The following is a 23,858-nucleotide window of genomic DNA, read 5'->3' on the forward strand; positions in this document are numbered from 1 at the left end:
ACTTTGGATCAGGACAGGAACATTTATTTTTAACATTTTGCCTCATCAATTCTCAGTATCACAGTGTATTTTTTCTAATGTCAGGTTATTCTTGGAAAATTTCGTTTGCTTTCTGGATATAATAAAACTCTTCTTGAAAATTATTTGTGATAAACTGATTCCTTCTTTTCCAAAGAACCCAGGGAGAGTTCTTTTAAAGACTACAGTGGATGATTACACTATCTAGTGGATAAACAGGTTTTTTCTGCCTTCACACAATTCATAATTTCTCATTATGTATAGAATCCTCAAATTTGGGAGCAGGAGAGCACACCCAGTAGGATCCTATACGATCATTTAGCAACTACTGGAGGGAGGGAGAGTAGCGTAGATTTTGGAAAGCCCTTACAGCCATACTTACCCCCAAAGAGTCATAAAATGATAAACATCTGTTCAATGATCAAAATGGGAAATAATTGGTTTTGATTCTAAAGGAAAGAATAAAATAGGACTTCTCAGGATATGTTTCACTTTATAAGTACTTCTCTTATTTAGTGAATGGTTGAAAAATACAATCAAATGAAAAATATATATATAGGTATATACCTTATCATGTTTATGTGATTGATATATTTACCTGGCTGAGGAAATAGTGTAATTGTCATAAAATAATCACAAACTTAATACTTTTGTAGATCTTTTTAAATTTACTTGTGTATTGAAGTATAGTTGATTTACAATGTTTCAGGTATACAGAACAGTGATTCAGTTTTATATATATATACACACACGTATCTGTATATATTCTTTTTCAGATTCTTTTCCATTATAGGGTATTACAAGATACTTAATATATTTCCCTGGTTTTAGATCTTTCTTTTCTAGTATATGTATTAAATACTATAAATTTCCTTCTGCGCACTGCTTTCACTGCATCCCATAAGCTTGATAAGCAGTATTTTCATTTTCATTTTAGCTCAATATAAATTTTATTTCAAAAACTCTTCTTTGATGCCTTAGTTATTTAGAGGCGTGTTGTGTAATTTCCAATATTTGGGGATTTTCCAGCTATCTTTCTGTTATTTATTTCTAGTTTAATTTCATTGTGGTCTGAGAGCATACTTTGTGTGACACATATTCTTTTAAATGTGTTAAGATGTGTTGTACAGCCTAGAATGTAGCCTATTCTGGTTAACATTTTGTTTCAGCTTCCTGAGCTTCTATGTGAGGTTAGTGTTTTACGTGTTGTCTCTTGTGATTGGATGAAATACAAAACTGTCTTTCAGATCCAGATGATAATGGCGCTATTCAATTCAACTATATCCTCACTGATTTCATGCCTGCTGGATCTGTCCATTACCAATAGAGGGGTGCTGAAACTGCAAGTGTAATAGTGCATTTATGTCTCTTTCTCCCTGCAGTTTCACCTGGTTTTGCCTCATGTACTTTGATGCTCGTTTGTGAGGTTCAGACACAGGATTGTCGTGTCTTCTTGGTGAGTTGACCCTTTATCGTTATGTATCCCTGAAAATTTCCTTGTTCTGAAGTCTGCTTTGTCTGAAATTAAAATGGCCATTCCAACTTTCTTCTAATTAGTGTTAGCACTGTGTATCTTTCTCCATTTTTAATCTGGGTCTTTATAATTAAAGTGGGTTTCTTGTAAACAACATGTAATTGGGTCCTATATGTTACTCACTCTGTCAGTCTTTATCTTTTAATGGTGTATTTAGACAATTCACATTTAAAGTGATTATTGGTAGTGGTGGATTGATATGTACCATATACTTTTTTCTATTTGTTGCCCTTCTGCTTTGTTTTCTTTTTTTGTCTTCCCTCCTTTTTTCTGGCTTTAATCAGGGATTTATATGATTCTATTTTCTCTCCTCTCTTAGCATATTAATTATACTTTTTAAAAGATTTTAAAGGTTGCCCTAGAATATGCAGTAAACATTTATAACTATTCTAAATCCGCTTTCATATAACACTATACCTCTTCACAGGTAGTGCAGGTTCTTTATAATAAATTATTCCCCGTTCCTCCCTCCTGTCCCTTATAACATTGCTGTCATTCATTTCACTTACCCATAAGCTATAATCACCTAACTTATTGTTGCTATTATTATTTTGAAGTGATCTATTAGATGACTTAAGAACAAAAAATAAGGTCTTATTTTTACTTTCATTTATTCCTTTTCTCACGTTCTTCCTTTCTTCATGTAGATCCAAGTCTCTAACTATATCATTTTTCTTCTCTATGAAGAACTTCTTTTAACATTTCTTCCAAGGCAGGTCTACTCATGAAAAATTTCCTGTTTTTGTTGTCTGAGAAAGTCTATTTCCTCTCCACTTTCAAAGGATAATTACACTGGATACAGAATTCTACATTGGTGGATTTTTCTTTCAGCACTAAAATACTTCATTCCACTCTTCTTGTTTGCATGGTTTCTGAAGAGAGAAGTCTGATGTAATTCTATTCTTGCCTTGCCATAGGTAAGGTATATTTTTTCTTCCAGCTTCTTTCAGTATTTTTTTTTGTCTGATATTCTACAACTTGAATATGATACACCCACATGTAGATATTTTTGTACTTATCCTGTTTGGTGTTTTCTGAGCTTCTTGAGTCTCTGGTTTGGTATCTGCCATGAATTCTGGAAAATTCTCAGCCACTATTACTTCAAATAATTCTTCTCCCTCCTCTCTTTACTGTCTGGTATTCCCATTACTTATATTTTACACTTTTTTGTAATTTTTTCATACTTCTCTAATATTGTTCCTTTTTCAAAAAAAGTCTTTTTTCTCTTTACACTTAAATTTGAGATGTTTCTATTGACATATCTTCAAGCTCATAGGTTATTTCTCAGCTGTGAAAAGCATTCTTCATTTTGTATTGTTTTTGTTTTCCAGCAGCTTCTTCTGATTCTTAGAGTCTTCATCTCTCTGCTTATATTACACATCTGTTCTTGCAAGTTGTAAACTTTTTCGAGTAGCGATCTTATCATGTTAATTATTTTAAGTACTTTAAATTCCCAGTCTGATCATTCCAAAACCTCTACCATATCAGAGTCTGGTTCTGATGCTTGTTTTATCTCTTCAGACTGTGTTTTTTTCTTGCCTTTTAGCAAGCATTCTAATTATTTACCAGCCATACATGATGTATCAGATAATAGGAACTGAGGTAAGCAGGTCTTTAGTGTGAGGTTTTATGTAAACATGGCCAAGAGTCGGGCTGTGTTTACTGTTTGCTGCGTCAGAGGTTCCACTTTCCTTTAACATCATTTGTTCTGTCTGCTGTCTGCCCTTGTGTTTACTTAGAAACTCCTTTCTGAATGGTGTCTGTGTCCTGAAGCTCTCTCAGTTGTAATCCACTGTTATTGTACTGGAGAACTTTTAATAGATCGTAAGGTATTGGGAAGGAGAGGCGTTCTATAATCTTATGATTGAATCTCCCTTTTTATCCGGCAGGAATCCCCAGGCTATTACCTTCAGAATAGTTGTTCAGCTTTTTTCTTGTTGTGATGACAGGCATGACAAACTTCCAGCACCTTCAAATGTCCAAGTGGGAAGCAGCAGTTCTTTTTTTCCCTCATGTGAGACAGGGTAGAAGAGGCACAAGTTATCTAATTGTTCTCCCTGGAGGTCAGATGGAGCTCTGATATTGAAGTTTCCCTTGAGGGCTAGCCTTTGTTTCAGGAAAAGGAAGCTTTGGGTATACTTCAAAATGATTGCTTTCTCCCTCCCCTTGCCAGAGGCAAGAGAGAATTTTTCTCTGATCTTCACAGGACAACCTTGTGGGGCTCCTGAAGGTAAAACTCTGGAAAGTGTGGGTGCTCCCCTAAGGCTGAGTCCTTGCTCCCCCAGAGTTTTCCATTCTCAATTAAGTCCACCCTCAGTCTCCAGCTATTCACAGATCACAGATTAAGTGTCTCCACCCATGACTGGCTCTTGTTCCTAGTCAGCTGGGATTGTCTTGAATTCATTCACCTATTTCTTCAGTTTTCAGGGAGGTGATTTGTCCTGGATTCTCTGGTAGATGTAAGGAGAATTGTTGATTTTCAGTTGGTTCAGCTTATCTCTTGTTGTGATGGCAGCAGTGACAGTTTCCAAGATCTTCATGCATCAGAGTGGAAACCTGAAGTCCTAATAATAATATTTTATATCCATTATATCTTTTGATGACATGAAAGGGTGCCAATGAAAGATTAGTCGATCTAAGAAAGAAATGGAAAATTTTATTCAAGCCAGTCTTGAGGATTATAACTGAGGAAGAGCATCTCAGAAAGCTCTAAGAACTATTGTGCCCATTAGAAGTCAAGGCACAGTTCTCTAAGTGTTTTCAGACAGAGGGCTGTACATCAAGTGACATATTACTGGCAGTTCAGATGATCCAGATCTAATCGGCATCGTGGTGGGACATGTGATCCCCTACAAGGTCAGGAAGTCATGTTGTCTTTTAAGGATCTGTCTTGTTAATGCTGGGAGAATGTTGCTCGTTGTGGTTGAGCAGGTATTCCTACAAATGGGGGAGGTCTGGCCGTTGCATAATGCGGATACACAATGCATAGTGCCGGGAGAGAGGGGGCCAAAGGTCAGAGAAGGCTTTTTTATGTTTAAATTTTTCTTGTCTTGCCATTAAATACAAATTTTTATTTCACAAGGTTGCGGAGCACAGGCTCCGGACGCGCAGGCTCAGCGGCCATGGCTCACGAGCCCAACCGCTCCGCGGCATGTGGGATCCTCCCTGACCGGGGCACGAACCCGTGTCCCCTGCATCGGCAAGTGGACTCTCAACCACTGCGCCACCAGGGAATCCCCACAGATCTTATTACTGGCATTTAACCTACAAGAAAACGGAGGCTGAAGGAGATTAAATAACTTTCCCAAAGACAAAGGGCCAGTAGATGAAGCATAACCCACATCTTCTAGACCTGCCAACACAGACACGTATGTTCAATCATTCATGCACCTGAAGCAGTGTGAAAGGAAAACTTCCATGTGAGAAAGGATCGTCCACATTTCAGTTGGCTCTGTGGCCCGATATAAAAAGCCCTGCCCTGGGATATTCCATAATGAGTCAAGCCTGACTCAGACCCCAGCTCCCATTTAGATTTTAGGGAATTCACAACAGTGGGAGTCTCGGTTTCTCAGTATGAATCTGGAGCAAGAACTAACCACGTGACCGTTCACCGAGGTCTCTTGCAATCACAAAATGAAGCAGTGCTAGGCTGCATTTAGGCTCCATATTTTTGGAAGACAGAGTTTGTCTATGTGTGTGTCTGTGGGTCTGTGGGTCTGGATATGTGAAAGAGGAAGTTATTTCTTTACAATTTTTCTGAACTGCTAAATTAAGCCTCTCCCTTAAGTGAAAAGCCTTAGCTTCTTTGATTCTTTTAATGACGTGACACTTTACCTTCCCACCTGCTTAAATACACTATAGCTTATGAATGTGAATAATATTTAAAGCAGGACTTCCTTCCAGGATTTCCTCTGCCTTCGGATTTTCCTTATGTTTTCTCGTGGTAACTCCACAACCATTACCAACCACTGAAATGTCTCCGTGTGCAATGTCACTTCCTCAGAGAGGCCTTCCTTGACCTCTTAGACAGGACAGAACCCAGCACTTCCTCTTTCTGAACCTACATGCTCATATCTGTGTCCCTCGCTATTCTGGAATCTTCATGAGGGTGGACTCTGCATACGTCACAGCTGCACCCCCAGGGCTGACAGTCTAGGATGGACCTTTCTGCAGGATAGAGATGTTCTATCACCTGCAAGTGATTGCTGAGCACTTGAAAAGTACAAGTGAACTACTGAATTTTTAATCCCAATTTAACTTTAAATAGCTATAAGCCGCTAGTGGCCACATATCAGACGGTGGAGGACTAGAGCAATGTTTCTCAAAATCTAAATCAAGCTGTCAGGAATCTGCTTCTTGATCCGTGCTCCAGGTAATTCTTACCAGCAGTAAAATGTCACAACTGCTGGTCTAGAATGGGCTTCTCAATCCTGGCTTCACATTAGACCCACCTGGAGGAGGTTTGAAAAGAGAACAGTGTCCCAGCCACACCCCTAGAGATTCCATTTCAATTGGTCTGGTGTGGGGTTCAGGTATTAGTATTTAAAAAACGAAACAAGACAGAAACTCTCCCCTGGAGGCTGTTACAGGCAGTCAGCCTTGAGCATCTAGAAGATCTGTTCTCACTTGACCCTCAGAATAGACCAAATAAATATACAGATAAACGGTCTGGGGGCGTTTATAAAGGATTAGTGATTACAAGTGAAATCTTGTGATGTCCGAAGAGATAATTAGTGACATTAGTGGTTCAGATGAATTTCTTGACGTTCCATGAAAAAAAAAATTCAGCTTTAGATAATCTCTAACGACTGTGTGAAATTCCTTGTCCTTTTATCCATAAACGGTACAAATCATGCCAAGCTCTGGGACATCTGGAGAGGGTGACACGCTCAGAGTTCCCTAAGCAATCATCTCTTAAAATACACAAAAGCCTCTCTAGTTTGCTGGTTGATTGACAGAGGGCCTGGTGACTTCACATGGAGTCACATGACCGTGCCCTGCCCAGCAGCTGGAAGAAGGTGTTTTCCAACCTGCCGCTCCGGGCAGGTCCCGGGTCTCCTTTGCTAAGTCCTCCCCGTTCCTCCCCCCTCCAGGTGCGTCGGTCACCGTCTCGGCGGTAAGGAACGGCGCCCGGACTAGCGCGGGAACGTGGGTGCCGGAGTCCCGCCCTCCCCTCCTGCAGGTGCACAGGTAAGGGCCCCGCAGTTAAGTCCAGACTGGCCGGGTGCCGGGCGCAGAGGGAATCAGGCGGGTGCAGGCTGGGCACCGGCGCGGGAGGCGGCCGCGCGGGTGCAGAGCCCAGGGAATTTCAGCCCCGGCCCTGGGCGCGGCGAGGACCGCAACTCAAGGAAACCCGAGCAGCTTTGCAGGGGGAGTGTCTGATGATTTTTCAAAACATGCTCCTGATTGAAAAAAAAAATCAAGGCTCAGAATAAGTAGATTCAAGCACTGCTAATTTTAGCCAAGACACTGGAGGAGCTTGCCAGGGGATTTGAGGAAATTAACATGAAACTAAAACCGAATCTTAGGTGAAGAGGAGCAAACAATATTGATCAGCACGTACTAAACGCTAACAAAAAGGTCTCCGTAGAGAGAGGTTTACAGGAAAAGGTTTAAATTACTACGAGAGATTTAAGGGAGAAGTACTATTCAATGAAACAAAAGTACTAGAACAAAAATAAATGAATATAGTTTAACAATATATCAGCATATACTTACACATGTGAAAACTACTTTAGTCTAAAGTATATTAAGTTAATTTAAATTTTATTCAAAAGTAATTTGAGCCTTGTTAACTCAACAGGTTTGCATTTTAAAAAAACTGGGTCTAGTGTGTGCTAGAGTGATATTTTTTTCCTTTCCACAGAACTTCATTGATTCAGAATGAGGTAGATTCTTCCTTAAAGATAGTAAACATTGCCAACCCACAATGAAATCAGATCACATACTTCCTGAAATGTACCAGAGGGGCATGCAATAAACTTCATTTATCTGCAGGTAATAACTAAGTAACACTGATGCTCCCTCAGCCGTCAAAATGCAGTGTATGCCCCGTGATTAGCACACCAGATTATTCTTTCAAGGAAATCTGAGAGGTCTAGGGGTGTCAGTATTCTTCAGTGGAGACATCGTTTTGCTCATGTTGCAATTTTTTTAAGCGTAGACATTCTCTTCGCAATGTGCTTATAGAGGGGTTTTTTCCTTAGCTGATTTTAGTTCAAATGGAAACAAAATAAGTTTCTTAGCTGGACTTAATCACATGTCCTTAGTCCTGTGATATCCTTCCTGGATACCTCCTGCCCCTCTGACCTATTGCAGCTCTGGTATTTTAGCAACAATCCACTAGCTTGACCCTTGAGCCAAACCCACGTAAGCTATTGAGGGAAGCCACAGGGCTGAAACTTTCTTTGCATCTAATAGTAAGCCTATTATTATTTTTACTGAAGTAGTGTTACTGTGTCAGTGTTTAAATGTCTTAGCATCTCTTCCTCAACTATGGTCTTAACAGCATTTTGTTTTATTTTAAGAAAACACACAAAATTTTAAATAGATATCTTTTTTGCTAAAATTTATTCATCAATTTGAAGTTATTCCTGTTTTGGGTTAAACTATGTTTAATAATACCAAAGAAGATATATTGTAGGTAGTTGTATATTTGACAATTCTCTGCAAAGAACCCATAAGGAACAATACGTGAAAAAAAATGAAACATCTTAAATGTAAATATTTATCATTGTAAAATAAAATAATAAGGAAAGGTAATTTCAGGTGTATTTTGTTCAATACACATCCACAAGAGGTTATCACTATAATATTAAATTTGGGGGAAAAAACCCACTAGATTATTTTAAATTCCATTCCAGAAGATTTATGTAGAGAAGTGAATGTATCAAAAGGTCAATGTGCAAAATGATTTCACAGTGGTATTGTGGCGTGACTCTGGTTACCTCCTGGGTTAAAAATGACTGTGTTATCTTTTTCTCATGTAGCTTGTACAACTAAAAAAGTGAATTATGCTCAACACGCTTTTCCAAATGTTATCTTATGAAAAATGTCTGGTTCTTAGCTATTCGGGTTTTGGTCCTTTAGGAAGCTAGCACTTTTTAATAAGCTCAGCAGTGCTGTCCAGTAGAATTTTCTGCAATGATAGGCGTGTTCTACGTATAACCTGCTCTGTCCAGCATGGTAGCTGCCGATTGTATGCAGCCGTTGAGCACTTGAAATGTAGTTAACTTAGCTGAGGAGCTGAGTTGTCTTCTTTTACTAAATTTTAATGAAAAGTTAGTTACCCGTATGTGACCAGTGGCTCCCGGATTGCACAAGCATCTGACTAGCTGTTCCCCTTTGTTCTGCTGGCTGGTTGATAGTACTGCGCAAGACACAACTGCTGATCTCGTGCTGTCGGGGAGTCCTGAGGTATTTTTCAAGAGCCTTAATCTGGAAGGGATTTAAGAGATATGTTTTTGTCGTTTCATTTTTAATGACATTTGTTGCTTTGTTTTCATATTACGAGCAATACGTGTTCACTGCAGACTACCAAAAACACATAAAAGCGTAACGTAAAAATTTGCTATCTCCCATAATCCCCACCCTCCAGAGATAACTATTTTAGCATTTTGACACATTTCCTCCCGGTGTCTACCTATTTTTTTTTTCAATTGAGGTATACTTGACCTACATCACTCTGTTATTTCCAGGTGCACAATACAGTGACTCGATATTTCTATGCATTACAAAAGGATCCCTACAATAAGACCAGTTACCATCTGTCACCACACAAAGTTATTACAATATAATTAACAATTTTCCCCATACTGCACGTTTCATCTTTATCCCTGGGACTCATTTATTTTGTAACTGGAAGTTTGTCCCTCTTAACTCTCTAACCTATTTCACTCATCCCCCGACCCTGTTCCCCTCTGGTGACCACCTAGTTGTTCTCTGTATCTATGACTCTGTTCTTTGTTATGTTTGTTCCTTTGTTTTGTTTTTCAGAGTCCACATATTAGTGAAATCATATGGTATTTATTTTTCTCCATATGATTGATGTCACTTAGCCTAATAGCTTCTAGGTCCATCCATGTTTTCACAAGTGGCAAGATTTCCTTATTTTTATGGCTGAGTAATCTTCCATGTTGTGTGTGTGTGCATGCATGTGTGTGTGTGTGTGTGTGTGTGTATATATATATGTATATGTGTGTGTGTGTGTGTGTATATCACATCTTCTTCATCCGTTCATCTGTTGCTGGGCACTTAGGATGCTTCCATATCTTGACTGTTGTAAACAATGCTGTAATGAATAGAGGTGTGCATATATCATTTTGAATCAGTGTTTTAGTTTTTCTTCAGAATGATACCAAGAAGTGGATTTTCTGGATGGTATGGCAGTTCTACTTTTAGTTTTTTTGAGGAACCTCCATACTGTTCTCCATAGTGGCTGCACCAATTTACATTCGCACCCTCTCCAGCAATTGTGATTTATAGACTTTTTGATGATGGCTGTTCTGACAGGTGTGCGGTGATATATCATTGTGGTCCGATTTGCATTTCTCTGATGATTAGTGCTGTTGAGAATCTTTTCATGTATCTGTTGGCCAAGGGTGTGTCTTCTTCGGAAAAATGTCTATTCATATCCTCTGCCCATGTTTTAATTAGGTTATTTGTTTTTTGATATTGAGTTTTATGAGTCCTTTGTATATTTTGGATATTAACCTATTATGAGGTATATCATTTGCAAATATCTTCTCTGATTTAGTAGGCAGCCTTTTCATTTGATTGGTAGTTCCCATGCCGTGCAAAAACTTTTTAGTTAGAGTAGTCCCATTTGTTTTTGTTTTTTAAAGATTTGTTTATTTATTTATTTTTGGCTGCATTGGGTCTTCGTTGCTGTGCGCGGGCTTTCTCTTGTTGCGGCAAACAGGGGCTACTCTTCGTTGTGGTGTGCAGGCTTCTAATTGCGGTGGTTTCTCTTGTTATGGAGCACGGGCTCTAGGTGTGCGGGCTTCAGTAGTTGTGGCACACAGGCTCAACAGTTGTGGCTTGCGGACTCTAGAGCAGAGGCTCAGTAGTTGTGGCGCACAGGCTTAGTTGCTCCGCGGCATGTGGGATCTTCCCAGACCAGGACTCAAACCCGTGTCCCCTGCGTTAGCAGGTGGATTCTTAACCACTGCGCCACCAGGGAAGTCCCCCATTTGTTTTTTTATTTTTGCTTTTGTTTCCCTTGCCTGGAGAGATAGATTCAAAAAACTATTGCTAAGGCCAGTGTCAAACAGTGAACTGCCTATGTTTTCTTCTAGGAATTTTATGGTTTCAGGCCTCACATTTAAGTCCTTAATCCATTTTGAGTTTACTTTTGTACATGGTATGAGAAAGCAGTCCAGTTTGACTCTTCTTCATGTAGCTGTCCAGTTTACCCAACACCGTTTATCAAAGAGGCTTTATTTTCCCCATTGTATATTCTTGCTTCCTTTGTCATAGATTAATTGACCACATGTGTGTAGATTTATTTCCGGGCTCTCTATTCTTTTCCATTGATCTATGTTTCTGTTTTGGTGCCAGTACCATATTGTTTTGATTACTGTAGCTTAGAAGTATGAAATCAGGGAGCATGATAACGCAAGCTTTTTTCTTTTTTCTCAAGAAAGAAAAAAGCTTGTGTCATCTTTGACTTCTTTCATCAGTATCTTATAGTTTACTGAATATGGGTATTTTTGCCTCCTTAAGTAGGTTTATTCCTAGGTATTTTATTCTTTTTACACGATAGTAAATGGGATTGTTTACTTAATTTTTCTTTGTGTTCTTTTGTTGTTAGTGTATAGCAATGCAAGAGATTTCTGTATATTAATTTTATATCCTGCAACTTTACCAAATTCATTGATTAACTCTAATAGTTTTCTGGTGGCATCTTTAGGATTTTCTATGTATAGTATCATGTCATCTGCAAACAGTGGCAGTTTTACTTCTTCCTTTGCGATTTGGATTTCTTTTCTTTCTTTATCTTCTCTGATTGCCGTGGCTAGGACTTCCAAAACTATGTTGAATTATAGTGGTGAGAGTGGGCACCCTTGTCTTGTTCCTGATCTTAGAGGAAATGCTTTCAGTTTTTCACCATTGAGAATGATATTGGCTGTGGGTTTGTCATATATGGCCTTTAGTATGTTGAGGTAGGTTCCCTCTATGCCCACTTTCTGGAGAGTTTTTATCATAATTGGGTGTTGAATTCTGTCAAAAGTTTTTTCTGCATCTTTTGAGATGATCATATGGTTTTTATTCTTCAATTTGTTAGTATGGTGTATCAGCTATTATTTTTTTAAATATGTTTTTCGCCCCTTTTCTCTCCCTTCTCATTCCTACACCCCTTAATGTGAATGTTAGTGTGTTTGATGTTGTCCCAGGGGTCTCTTAAGCTATCCTTCTTTGTTTTATTTCTGTTTTCTGTTTAGCTTGGGTGATTTCCACTGTTTTGTCTTCCAGTTCGATGATCCCTTCCTCTATATCATCTAATCTACTGTTATTTTTTTCTAGTGTATTTTTTATTTCAGTTATTGTGTTCTTCACCTCTCTTTGGTTCTCCTTTGTATTTTCTAACTCATTGTTAAAATTCTCACTGTTTCATCCATTCTTTCCTCAAGTTTGTTGAGCATCTCTCTGATCATTACCTAAACTCTTTATTGGGTAAATTGCTTACCTTCACTTCACTTAGCATTTCTTGTGGAGTTTTATCTTGTTTTTTCATTTTGAAAATATTCCTTTGTCACCTCATTTTTCTGGTTCTTTGTTTTTGTTCTTCTCTGTATTAGATAGGCTGGTTATATTTTCTGATCTTGGAAAAGTGGTCTTAAGTAGTAGACATCCTATTCATCCCAGCAGCACACTCCCCGCTGGTCACCAGAGATGTATTCTCTAGGGGTGCTTCTCATATGGGCTGCATGAGTCCTTTTGTTGTGTTAGGGCCAACTACTGTGGGTACACTGGAAGGTGTGGCTGGCCCTCAGCCCAGTTGATTGCCAGGCCCTGCCTAGTGCAGAGGCTGCTGGCCACTGGTGGAAGGGGCCAAGTCCCAGGATGGCTGGCTATGGGGACCATGTTGTCCCAAGGCTGGTGCCCACTCACTGGTTGGTGAGGCCAGCTCCTAATGCAGCTGGCTGAAGTGCACCAGGGGGTCATGTGTCTAGTGCCAGCCCAAGTATGGAAGCAGAGACTCCACTCTTAAAGAGAGAATGCAAAGTCTCACATGCTGTACTAGTGGTCTAACACTAGCTCCATGACCCCTAATGCAGAATCAAGTCCTGGGGTGGCTAGCTGCAAGCCAGGGGGTCCTGGAGCTAGTCTTGTCCTGCTGATAGGCAGGACCAGGTTCTGCAGATACTGGGGACTGGGGAGGGGGGCCACCTATGGCTTCTGCTGGCTTGCTAGTGGGTTGGACTAGTCTCTGCACTGCTGGCTGCTTGGCCTCGGACATCACAGGACTGGTGACAACTGGCCTTTGGGTGAGGCCAGATTCCAGTGCTGATAGGCTAGTGGGAGGACTTCAAAATGGTGCTTGCTAGCACCAGTGCCCTAGTGGCAGCATGAGCTCCTGAAAATGGCTGTTGCCAACATCTGTGACCCCAGGGTGAGAATTGCTTGCCTCCCACCTCTCCAGGCGACTCTCCAAGATCAGCAAGAGGTCTGACCCAGGCTTCTTTCATATTACTGCCTCTGCCCTGGGTCTTGGAGTGTGTGAGATTTTGTGTGCACCCTCTAAGAGCAGAGGCTCTGTTTCCTACAGACCTCTGGTTTTCCCAAATGCAAGTCTCACTGACCTTCAAAGCTAGAAGTTCCGGGGGCTCATCTTCTCTGTGCAGGATCCCCGGTCTGGGGAGCCCAATGTGGGGCTTAGACCCCTCGCTCCTTGGGGAAATCTCTGCAAATGTGATTATCCTACTGTTTGTGGTCACCTACCCATGGGTGTCGGTCTCGACTCTACTGTGTCTTCACCCCTCCTCCCATCACCTTGTGGTTCCTTCTTTATATCTTTAGTTGCAGACGATCTTTTCTGCTAGCCTTCAGGTCATTTTCATTGATAGTTTCTTTGTAAATAGTTGTGATTTTGGAAGGAGGTAGGTTCAGGGTCTTCCTTCTCCACCATCTTTGTCACCTTCAAGAGATTGTTAAAGAGATCTTTAGGAGATTCTTCTATCTGTTCAGTTTTTTAAAAAGTCACAAATATAATTTCATGAACTATTTAAACTAATACACACCTAGGTGGTGCTACTGTTGAAGAAAAGTGCCTTTACCTCTAGGGGATCCTGAGTATATAGCAACAATACAACTTAAATGTGCCCTTAAGCTCGTGTTAAATAGTAGAACAGCTTGTGCTCAGAAGGCACATAGGTCTCAAAGTCTTCACCCGTGCTCTGTCATTGACTTGTCACAACAACCAATTGAACTGAACAGGATCCTGGTCCACAAATCTCCATGATACAATCTACCCACACAGAAGAATTTCTTTACAACATCATACAAATTGTATCCAGGTCTTGGAAGAAGTTAGGTTTTCAAGCTCTGAAGACAAATTTTGCTTGTTTTACTGTTTGTTTTGTAGGTCAGTGATCAAAAAATATTTGTTGCCAACATAACTGAAAAACTGAATGAATGAACATGGGGTGTGAATGTAATACATAATTTCATAATGTCTTAACTTTTTATCTGGAAGGACTCTTGCAGTACTTTTGACAAACTCAATAAGTATCATGTATTGATGACAGTTTGCTCACAGATTCACAACTTTTTAATTGTTTCATTTTTATTCCTTTTATTTCAGAAGCTCTTGAAAAGTACATCAAGTTGGAAGTGAACCAGCTTGCTCTCGGGCAGGACCAGAGCCATGAGCAATAATGGAACAGACCTCACCACGGGTTTCATCTCCTCTATTGTAGCCATCCTTTTGTTTGGCTCAAACTTTGTACCACTTAAAAAATATGAGACTGGCGATGGTAGTTATGTTTCCTTCATTGTTCGTCTTAAATTAATTTTAAATGTGAAGTTCACTTTTTCTGTCTTTTTTAAATGATGGCTATAAAAATGAATTTTGCTGTACCTGAAGCCAAATGAATAGAGCTTAAAAAAAATCATTTGGCAATGCCCGTGCCATGTTATCTGACTGCTAGTCAGTATAGGATAACCTTAAGATTGTGTTTCATCATAAAGCTAGGATGGGGAAAGCCTTTTAGCCATATCTGTTATGTTCAGAAAAGAAGGAAGTTAGCTCTACTGATAACACTTGTTTTGCAAACACAAATTGCCACCACAATTGATATAATAGAAAACAATTTGCACATAACACGAAATCTGTGTTTGCCTATGAGCAATGTTGACTCTGACAAACATTAGGTGAACACAGAAAACTGCACCCAGATGAACAAAGATGCACAGCAATGCACAAAACGTGCTCACACACACCCCTTCACACAACCACCAGGTCTGTTACACCACACCCTTACACATCTGGTGTTCAAACCCTCCTTCACCACCTTCCCAATAATTCACAAGCTACAGCACTTCTGACATCCATTTGCATAAGCCAACTTCAGATCTTTTTTAAGGTAAAGTTCCATATTTATTGCAGCATTTGTGAATGTCTTAACCACTTAACCAGTGTAAAACTGCACTACCATCGTTTTAGGCTCCTATCTTTTCTTAATAAGTTGTTGATGGAGTTTCTGAGTGTTGTGTCCTTAGACCCATTTTCCCCCTCAGCTCTGCAGGCTTTATCACATGATTTTACACAGTGCGGTGATGTTTAGGAACACACATGTCACTTTATGGTAGAACTGACTGTAATGTGAATTATAGGGAAGGAGAAGCAGTAGTTGTTTTTATCTACCTGCCTTTCCTGTTAAAGCCAGGAGGAGAAATTGGGGATGTTATGGTGAAAGCCTGGTGGGAGGCATTGTGTTTTCACTCCAATTTATGTCTTTTTTTTTTTTCAACTTTACCTCAGCCTTTTTTCTTATGTCTTTATACCACTAAGACAATAGAGTTACAAATCCTTTCCCTCCAGAGCCTTTCTTCTTTTCCCCTTTGGAGTTAGAACAGGAATGAAAAGTGCTTAAAAAAATAACAAAAAACATACTAAGGGTTAGAGGACCTGACTTTTGGGTGTTCTACAAGAACTGTGTGATCCCAGACAAACCTTATCCACTCTTTTGTTCTCAGTTTCTCTTTTGTAAAACGAAGTTTCCTTTCATCTCTGTGTTCTTACTTTTTTGTCTTAGAGGTTAACAGCCTTTTTTTCTCTCCTCCACCGTGAGATTGAATAGAAATAGGGAAAATTTTCCAATAGAGTCAAAAGTGCTACACTGAGTTATAACTACCTTAGTATTTTTTCCAATGTCGATGTTTTCTGTATCCTTATAATCCCTAAACCCTCCTTCTAAGCCTCAGAAAAGTACAGATACACCTCATATCACCATGTGACCTTCAAGTAACTGGCAGAGCATAGGAAGGGGAGTAGCCCTGACCTAGAAGGCTAATTCTCAGGTCTGGAATGTCTGACTCAGTGCAGACACTCAACTCCAAGTGCATGAGACCTACATATGACCATAAAGGACTTTATGTTTATCCCAAAATGGCACATACGATCCCCAAAGGTTTAAATTACTATCATGCTATTGTGAAGTTCTTAATGCCTTGTCTTTGGTGAGGAATGGCACTAAGTATAGCATCTGAATAAAAGTACATAGTCTTGGTCTTGCCAACATTCTTTGGTAGAAAATTTTTGATCCTTGTTAAGCCGGAATGCACAGTGTAGAGCAAGCTTTGGAGTCCAGTTGAGTTTAAATTCCAATTTTACAGACTGTTAGCTATTTGGACAAGTTGCTTCATCTCCGGTTCATTTTCTGTCTTTGAATTAGGGTTAATTATGATGCATAGTAGTTACAAGAAATATAATAAACATGTAAAGTGCCTGGCATAGAGGCATGCAATAAATTGTGACCATTACTATAATAATTCACTGATATTCCTAAGCGCACTAATTCCTTAGATCAGTTTGAACCAATGACACCAGTTTTTTTTTTTTTTTTTTCCAGGAATGTTTCTCCAGTGGGTACTTTGTGCTGCTATATGGTTGGTTGCCTTGGTGGTCAATCTGATATTACATTGCCCTAAGTTTTGGCCTTTTGCAATGGTTGGGGGCTGCATTTGGGCAACAGGTAATATTTGATATAATTTATTCTTTAATCACTTTATGCTATGATCCAAATAAATCTGGTTCATAGTAGAAGGAAACTAAATGAACAATTTAGTTTCTTTCATTTATATGCTCCATAAATATTTTTGGTACGTTTCCTGACTCCTTCCTTTTAATGATTTCTTTCTTAGTTCCTGGTAGATAATTGTGATAGTAAAATTATTACTGTATATTATATGTATAATTATATAAAATTATTATAGGAAAAATGTTTCATTCACTATCTGTTCGAGCATAACTCATATATTAGTTTAAGTGCTCTGGTCTTTCTTTCTTTCTCTCCCATTATGTTTGTCAGAAAATATTTATTAAACAGTCGTTTCTACTGCTATCATCTTTAGGACTTGTCCTTAAAAGTAGACAAACACAGGCACATTATCATTTCAAAAGCACTGGCAGAAAAACAAAAGCAAACAAAAACCTTCCCTCTGTTGCCTTCTCACTGTTGCCTGAAGTTATATAACTAGAATTTACACCTTTGCTTGGCCAATCAGGAATGCTTTTCTTCTTTTAATCTAAATACACCCCAGGAGAGTTTTCTTCTCTCTAGCAAAGAGAATCCCAACTATCAAGGCTCTCTAGAGGCAATTTGATTAAAAGCAAATGAATTTTTAAACGTTAAAAATGTATTAGGTAACTACTTAATTTGAATCTCTACAGAATTAGGTGATGTAGTGAAGATGATGAGTTGGAGGACAAAAGAGTTAAATTTCCACTAGAGTTGTAATTATTATAGCTCACTTATACCTTAGTATGCTTATGATTGTCACGTCTAATGGGAGAGGGGAACAGAGAAAGCAACCATTCATCCTGCAGATCTTGACAACCACCACAGTATCTATATTCACCCAGCAGGTCCCACTGGGAGTCGGTGGGTTAGAGTCTAGTTTGAGAACTGCTGCAGACGGGGATGCTGTAGGTTACAGTAGCTGATTGAATGTGGGGAGCAGAGGAAAGGGAGGACCCAATGGTAATGTAGGGATTTTCTCGTAAATGATTAGGAGAGTGATGGTGTCATTGACTTGGATGAGGAAAGCGGGGAAGAGAACGTGTCCGAAAGGGAAAATAATGAGTTCAGCTGGGACCTTTTGAGCTGAAAGTTCCTGGTGTTGGAAATTTCTTTTTTTTTTTTCTTTTTATAAATTTATTTATTTTTGGCTGTGTTGGGTCTTCGTTGGTGTATGCAGGCTTTCTCTAGTATTAGCGAGCGGGGGCTACTCTTCGTTGCGGTGCCCAGCCTTCTCATTGCAGTGGCTTCTCTTGTTGGGGAGCACGGGCTCTAGGCGTGTGGGCTTCAGTAGCTGTGGCTCACGGGCTCCAGAGCACAGCCTCAGTAGTTGTGGCGCAGGGGCTTAGCTGCTCCGCGGCACGTGGGATCTTCCCGGACCAGGGCTCGAACCCGTGTCCCCTGCATTGGCAGGTGGATTCTTAACCACTGAGCCACCAGGGAAGCCCAGGAAATTTCTTATCGGCACTAAAACTCTGGAGAAAGTCCAGGCTAGCACTGGGAGCATGTGACTCTAGCTGATAGCTGAAACCATGAAACTAGTCAAGTACCCAAAGAAGAATATAGCGAGAGGAGGGGTGTGTTCTAGGGAAAATATTCAGAGGGCATCTGAATCCGGAAGGTCTGATGAGAAAGAGAAGCCAGAGAAAGAGAGAAACAGGAGGGAACTGGGAGATGAAGAGATCTTGGAAACCAAGAGAGGGAACCTTTCCAGAGGAGATTGACTGAGACCAGACAGCCAGTCAAGAACTGGAAAGACGAACCATGAATTTAGTCCTGAGCACGAAGCACTGGGTGCAGGACTCCAGAAGACAAGTGGGTGAGCATGGGAGAGCAAAGTCTGGGCCGTACTGGGACAGGGACATCTGCCAGCGGTTGGCCCTGGTTCGAGTCGTAGGGGATGGTCACTACTGATTTTATCATTGACCAGCTTCTGCAAAAAGACATAAAACAGAGACCTATGCTAAGGACGAGGAGCATTGGTGCAGTTAGGCAAGGAGCTAATTCAACATTTTCTCTGTAGGATTTTGCCCTAAGCCTGGCTCTTTCAGCAGTCATAATCATGAGTTTAAATGCCAAAACACGTGGCTGTTTTATTTTTAAAATGACGAATTGCGCTTTACTAAGTTTGTCCAAATCCCATAAGCTTTTTTTTTTCATTTTTATTAAATCTTTATTTTGTTTTATTTTTTAAAATTTTTATTGGGGTGTAGTTGATTTACAATGTTGTGTTAGTTTCTGCTGTACAGCAAAGTGAATCAGTTATACATATACATATAACCACTCTTTTTTAAGCTTCTGTTCCCATATAGATCATTACAGAGAATTGAGTAGAGGTCCCTGTGCTGTACAGTATGTCCTTATTAGTTATCTATTTTATATATAGTAGTGTGTATACGTCAATCCCACTCTTCCAATTTATCCCTCCACCCCCACTTACCCCCTGATAACCATAAATTTATTTTCTACATCTGTAACTCTATTTCTGTTTTGCAGATAAGTTTATTTGTAGCCTTCTTTTAGGTTCCGCATGTGAGCAATATCATATGCTATTTGTCTCTGTCTGACTTACTTCACTTAGTATGATCATCTCTAGGTCCATCCACATTGGTGCAAATGGCATCACTTCATTCCTTTTTATGGCTGAGTAATATCCCATTGTATATATGTACCACATCTTCTTTATCCATTCCTCTGTTGATGGACATTTAGGGTGCTTCCATGGCTACTGAAAATGCAAATCAAAACTACAATGAGGGGTGAGCTGTGACAAAGCGAGAGAGAGGCATGGACATATATACACTACCAAACTAAGGTAGATAGCTAGTGGGAAGCAGCCGCATAGCACAGGGATATCAGCTCGGTGCTTTGTGACCATCTAGAGGGGTGGGATAGGGAGGGTGGGAGGGAGGGAGACGCAAGAGGGAAGAGATATGGAAACATATGTATATGTATAACTGATTCACTTTGTTATAAAGCAGAAACTAACACACCATTGTAAAGCAATTATACCCCAATAAAGATGTTAAAAAAAAACACAAAAAACTACAATGGGGTATCACCTCACACCGGTCAGAATGGCCATCATCAAAAAACCTGCAAACAATAAATGCTGGCGTAGATGTGGAGAAAAGGGAACCCTCCCATGAGCTTCAGCTGAAATTAAAATAAAAATTAATTCAATTGATAAACTTGTTTTTTGTATTGGAAATAACACCTTTCTTCTGTATATTTCATCTACAGGAAACATTGCGGTTGTCCCAATTATCAAAACCATTGGTTTGGGCCTTGGAATCTTAATCTGGGGATCATTTAATGCCTTAATTGGCTGGGCAAGCTCAAGGTAACACAAAGCAAAGTGTTTCAACTATGATTCTCTGCACTCACCCTCTGTGTAAGGCCAGTGCTAAGCATGGGACTAGCTGAGAGGAATAATGCTTGGTTCCTACCCTCACAGAGGCCACTACTGGTAAGGCATACACATAGCATATGCTACCTTGAATTACTATTTCCCTTAAGTTCTAAAGAAGTGATCTGACACTCTGATCAAGATAAAGTAAAGAATTGTCTCTAGGGAACAAAGCAGGGAGAGAGAAAGGACACTGAGATTTATGTTCCCTTTCTATGTGTGGCAGTTTGCTGGACATATTATATACATTATTCCCATCTCATTTTCACAACTCTATGAGGTAAGTGCTATCTTATAAGAGAACTGGCACACAAAGAAGATGAGGGACTTGCTGAAGTTCACAGAGCTAATCAGCCATGGTTCTAAAGCCCATATTCTTCCCTCTGGGGTCTGAGCCAGTGTCAGCAAACCCTGGTCCAGCTTCCCAGCCATTTTTGTAAATAAAGTGATATTGGAACACAGCCAAACACATCCGTTTAAGGAGTGTCTGCGGCTGCTTGTTCCCTATAATGGTAGAGGTGGGTAGTTGCAAGAGGCCACCTAGCCCGCAAAGCCTAAAATATGTACCCACTGGCCCTTAAAGGGAAAGTTTGCCAACCTGCAGCTCTAGAGCTGAGCTGTCCAGATCGGGTCACCGCAAGCCACATGTGGCCATGTGTATTTAAATTTAAATTAATTAAAATGTGACAAAGTTAAGCATCGAGTTCCTCGGCTGCGCTGGCCACGTGTCAAGTGCTCTATCGCCGTAGCTGGCGGAAGCTGCCCTATGGTCTGGTGCAGCCTGGGAACAGCTTCATCTTCTGAGAAGATCCTTTTGGACTGCACCACCCTCGGTCAGCATTAAGATGAACGTTCAAGTTGAGTTTGGGAAAATAAATAGAAAGGGGGCTTTCACTCTAACCTTGCTTTCCGGGCCCCTCTTCCCGCTCAAAACACTACAACAACCTCAGTTATAACAAAGCCAGCTAAGTTCCAGTACATTCTTTCCTGTCCTTTCCTCATCCCCGCCCTGCTTTTTACAAGTGCTATTGTCTTTTTCCTGTCCTTGCCTCCTTTCTCTGGCCCTGGGTGGTTCACAGTGACGTCGGTGATGATCAATACAACCTCAAGACATGGGGAAAAAAAAAACAAAGAATTTAAAGGGATGCCAAAGAGCAGCGATCTTTAACCAAGCAGTTATTGAATCTATTTCAAGTATTATACAAAGTAGCAGTCAACTCACCAGCATTCAATTACCCACTTAATCTATTTTTTCTTCCTTCTTCCTTAGTCTTAATGAGAAAGGGACTTTTCTTTTAGACAAGTACTTTTACATATACTAGCTCATTTAATCTTAAGAAACCTGTACGTGAGGTGTAATTGGAGGTGTAATTGTCCCAGTTTTAAACATGGGAAATTGAGGCCCAATAAAGATAGTTAACTTATCCAAGTCACAGGTAGGAGGTGAGGGACCTAGGATTTCAATCCAGGAATCTGACCCCGAGTCCATGGCCTTAAACACTGTGATGAACACATATTCAACAATATCTACTTTGATATGACTCTTTCCATTTCCAGGTTTGGCTGGTTTGGAATGGATGCAGAAGAGGTGTCAAAACCACTGCTCAATTACATCGGAGCCGGGCTGTCAGTAGTAAGGTACATGGCCCTTTTTATGATTTAACTCTTCTTCCCAACATTCAGGACACTTGTTAAAGATCCTGATGCGTGGACATTGCTTTACACCCACGTCTCATCAATCAACATGATTTTTTCTCAGATTCTTCATTTACATTGACAGGCATGGCTTCAGGGGACACAAAGTATCAGCTCTGGGGTCAGGGGCCCCAGCCTCAGTGGTCAAAAGCTCTGAGACCCTGGGAAACCTTTTAGCTGCTGTGAAGCTTATTTTCATTATCTGTAATATTCAGAAAAATCATAAGACATAGCTCATAAATGAGGACCCAATGGAGTTAAAGTATTTTGCGAACTAGAAAATGCTATAAGTCAACGTTATTCTGGCTTCCTGGTGCTCTGAAATAGCCACTGATTCTCTCTTATTACTCAGGTATTCTTTGCCACTCAGTTTCCAGTTTCCTGTCACGTCACTCAGCTCTTCTCAACCCGCTCACGTAACCACTCTCTCACCTGTGACGACACACACTCATGTAAATACCTGTTTGGGGATGTCTAGTTATATTCACTGAATGGAAGTGTTCAGCCCATAAAACCATCCCAGAATTAGGTCACCTTAGATTCGGTCCCTTTTCCTCTCTAGACTCCATCTGTGTTTCCTGTCAGCACCTCTCATAATGGATAGTATTGCCTGCGAAGGTTTTAGTCTTTTTTACTCTTCAGGGAAAGAACACTGTATTTCCCTTCCTCCTGCAGTTGATGGCTTTTCTCCAACCACATTCAGGAACAATCTCTTTGTCGTTGAAATGTTGCCTTAGAGAGTTCTTCCAGGCCAATCGGCCAGGAAATAACATTGATTATTCTAAAATAGCAGATTCTTGACATTTTTGGTTAGAGGCAATTTTGTATATTTTGTACAATTCACAGAGCATTCAAGCTTTGAAGAGCTCTCTCAGAAAACATTTCTTTACGCCCCAAAATTGGAACGTAGAATGCCTTCGTCTTGACGTAATGATAATTTGAGGCCAATTTATCCACTCCATCAGGCTTTGTTTTTCTCCACGTTCCTTCTCCCTTTAGAAAGTGTACATTCTCTAAAATTACAAATTATTCACGTTCTATCACTTCTACTTGTGTGACCTTGGGCAAATCACTTAATTTCTCTAAACCTTGGTTTCTTCATCTGGGGATAAAGTGGGGATAATAATTGCACCAGTCTCATAGGATATTTTGAGGATTAAATAAATATGTTCAGTGCCATGTATAGGGCTAGACACATGGCTAGTGCTCTATATGGTGGGTAATTTTAATTACAACAGTCACTCTTTTAATTAATAACTATTTCATGTTTGGTTACTGTTACCCCTTTGGGTCTATGTTGTCCAACTCAACAGTTAACTAGCCAGCGTGTCTGGGAGTCACCCAACTTAGTCTGGATCTTGGTCTGAGGCAGGAAAATGAGGTGATCTCTTCTGTGGTGCATCCTGGCTCTCTTCTAAGTTTCTCTTGTTGACCTGAAACAAATAGACGCCCAGATTGTCCCCAGCAAAAATGGGTTTATTCAGGACCAGCAGAGAATTGCAGTTCAGGGTCTGCAACCATGGCGAGCCAGTACAAGTCCCTCACATCAAGGGAAGGAGAACACTTTTATAGAGGACACAGGAAGTTGGGAGGGTTATAGTAAACGAGGAGTCCATGGCTGTCCATTGGCTGAGGCCTGGCCAGGAAGGAAGAGGGGTCTGTCTCTTTCCCGTTGGGCTCTGCTATGAGCACAGGGCATGTGAGCTCCCCATTCCGCTCTCTCGACTCTATTTAACTGAGTTTTCTGTTTGTTAATATTTTTTACCCTTTACTAAAAGGAATTTCTGGAACCTTTCCATTTTAACTCTGTTAAATCAGTTTGTTCTGAAAGGAATTCATTGAAATGACTTGGAGTTTCATAGCCAGTATAAGGAAACTTGGAATCTGGTTACATTGGTTTAGGATGTTGCTTTTCTTTTTAAAATGGAAAGAGTTGCTCCCATTCTCTGGACAGTCAATT

The 23,858-nt window shown here is 40.2% G+C and overlaps 1 protein-coding gene across 4 annotated transcripts in view; it reads left to right on the forward strand.

Moving 5' to 3' along the window:
- The first annotated feature begins 1,352 nt into the window (after positions 1 to 1,352).
- Positions 1,353 to 23,858, forward strand: part of TMEM144 (transmembrane protein 144) — a 48,894-nt gene continuing 26,388 nt past the window's right edge. For 2 of the 4 annotated variants that reach the window (XM_060011928.1, XM_060011931.1), the window contains exons 1-6: positions 1,353 to 1,474; positions 6,646 to 6,742; positions 14,358 to 14,529; positions 16,627 to 16,749; positions 20,038 to 20,137; positions 21,761 to 21,841. In XM_060011928.1, the coding sequence (XP_059867911.1) occupies positions 14,421 to 14,529; positions 16,627 to 16,749; positions 20,038 to 20,137; positions 21,761 to 21,841 (413 nt within the window). In that variant the 5' untranslated portion in view covers positions 1,353 to 1,474; positions 6,646 to 6,742; positions 14,358 to 14,420. Of the gene's footprint in view, positions 1,475 to 6,602; positions 6,743 to 7,439; positions 7,550 to 14,357; positions 14,530 to 16,626; positions 16,750 to 20,037; positions 20,138 to 21,760; positions 21,842 to 23,858 lie in introns of those variants that run through there. The other 2 variants (XM_060011929.1, XM_060011930.1) reach the window with 2 other exon arrangements.

Source organism: Delphinus delphis, chromosome 5 (assembly GCF_949987515.2).
Source record: "Delphinus delphis chromosome 5, mDelDel1.2, whole genome shotgun sequence".
NCBI lineage: Eukaryota > Metazoa > Chordata > Mammalia > Artiodactyla > Delphinidae > Delphinus > Delphinus delphis.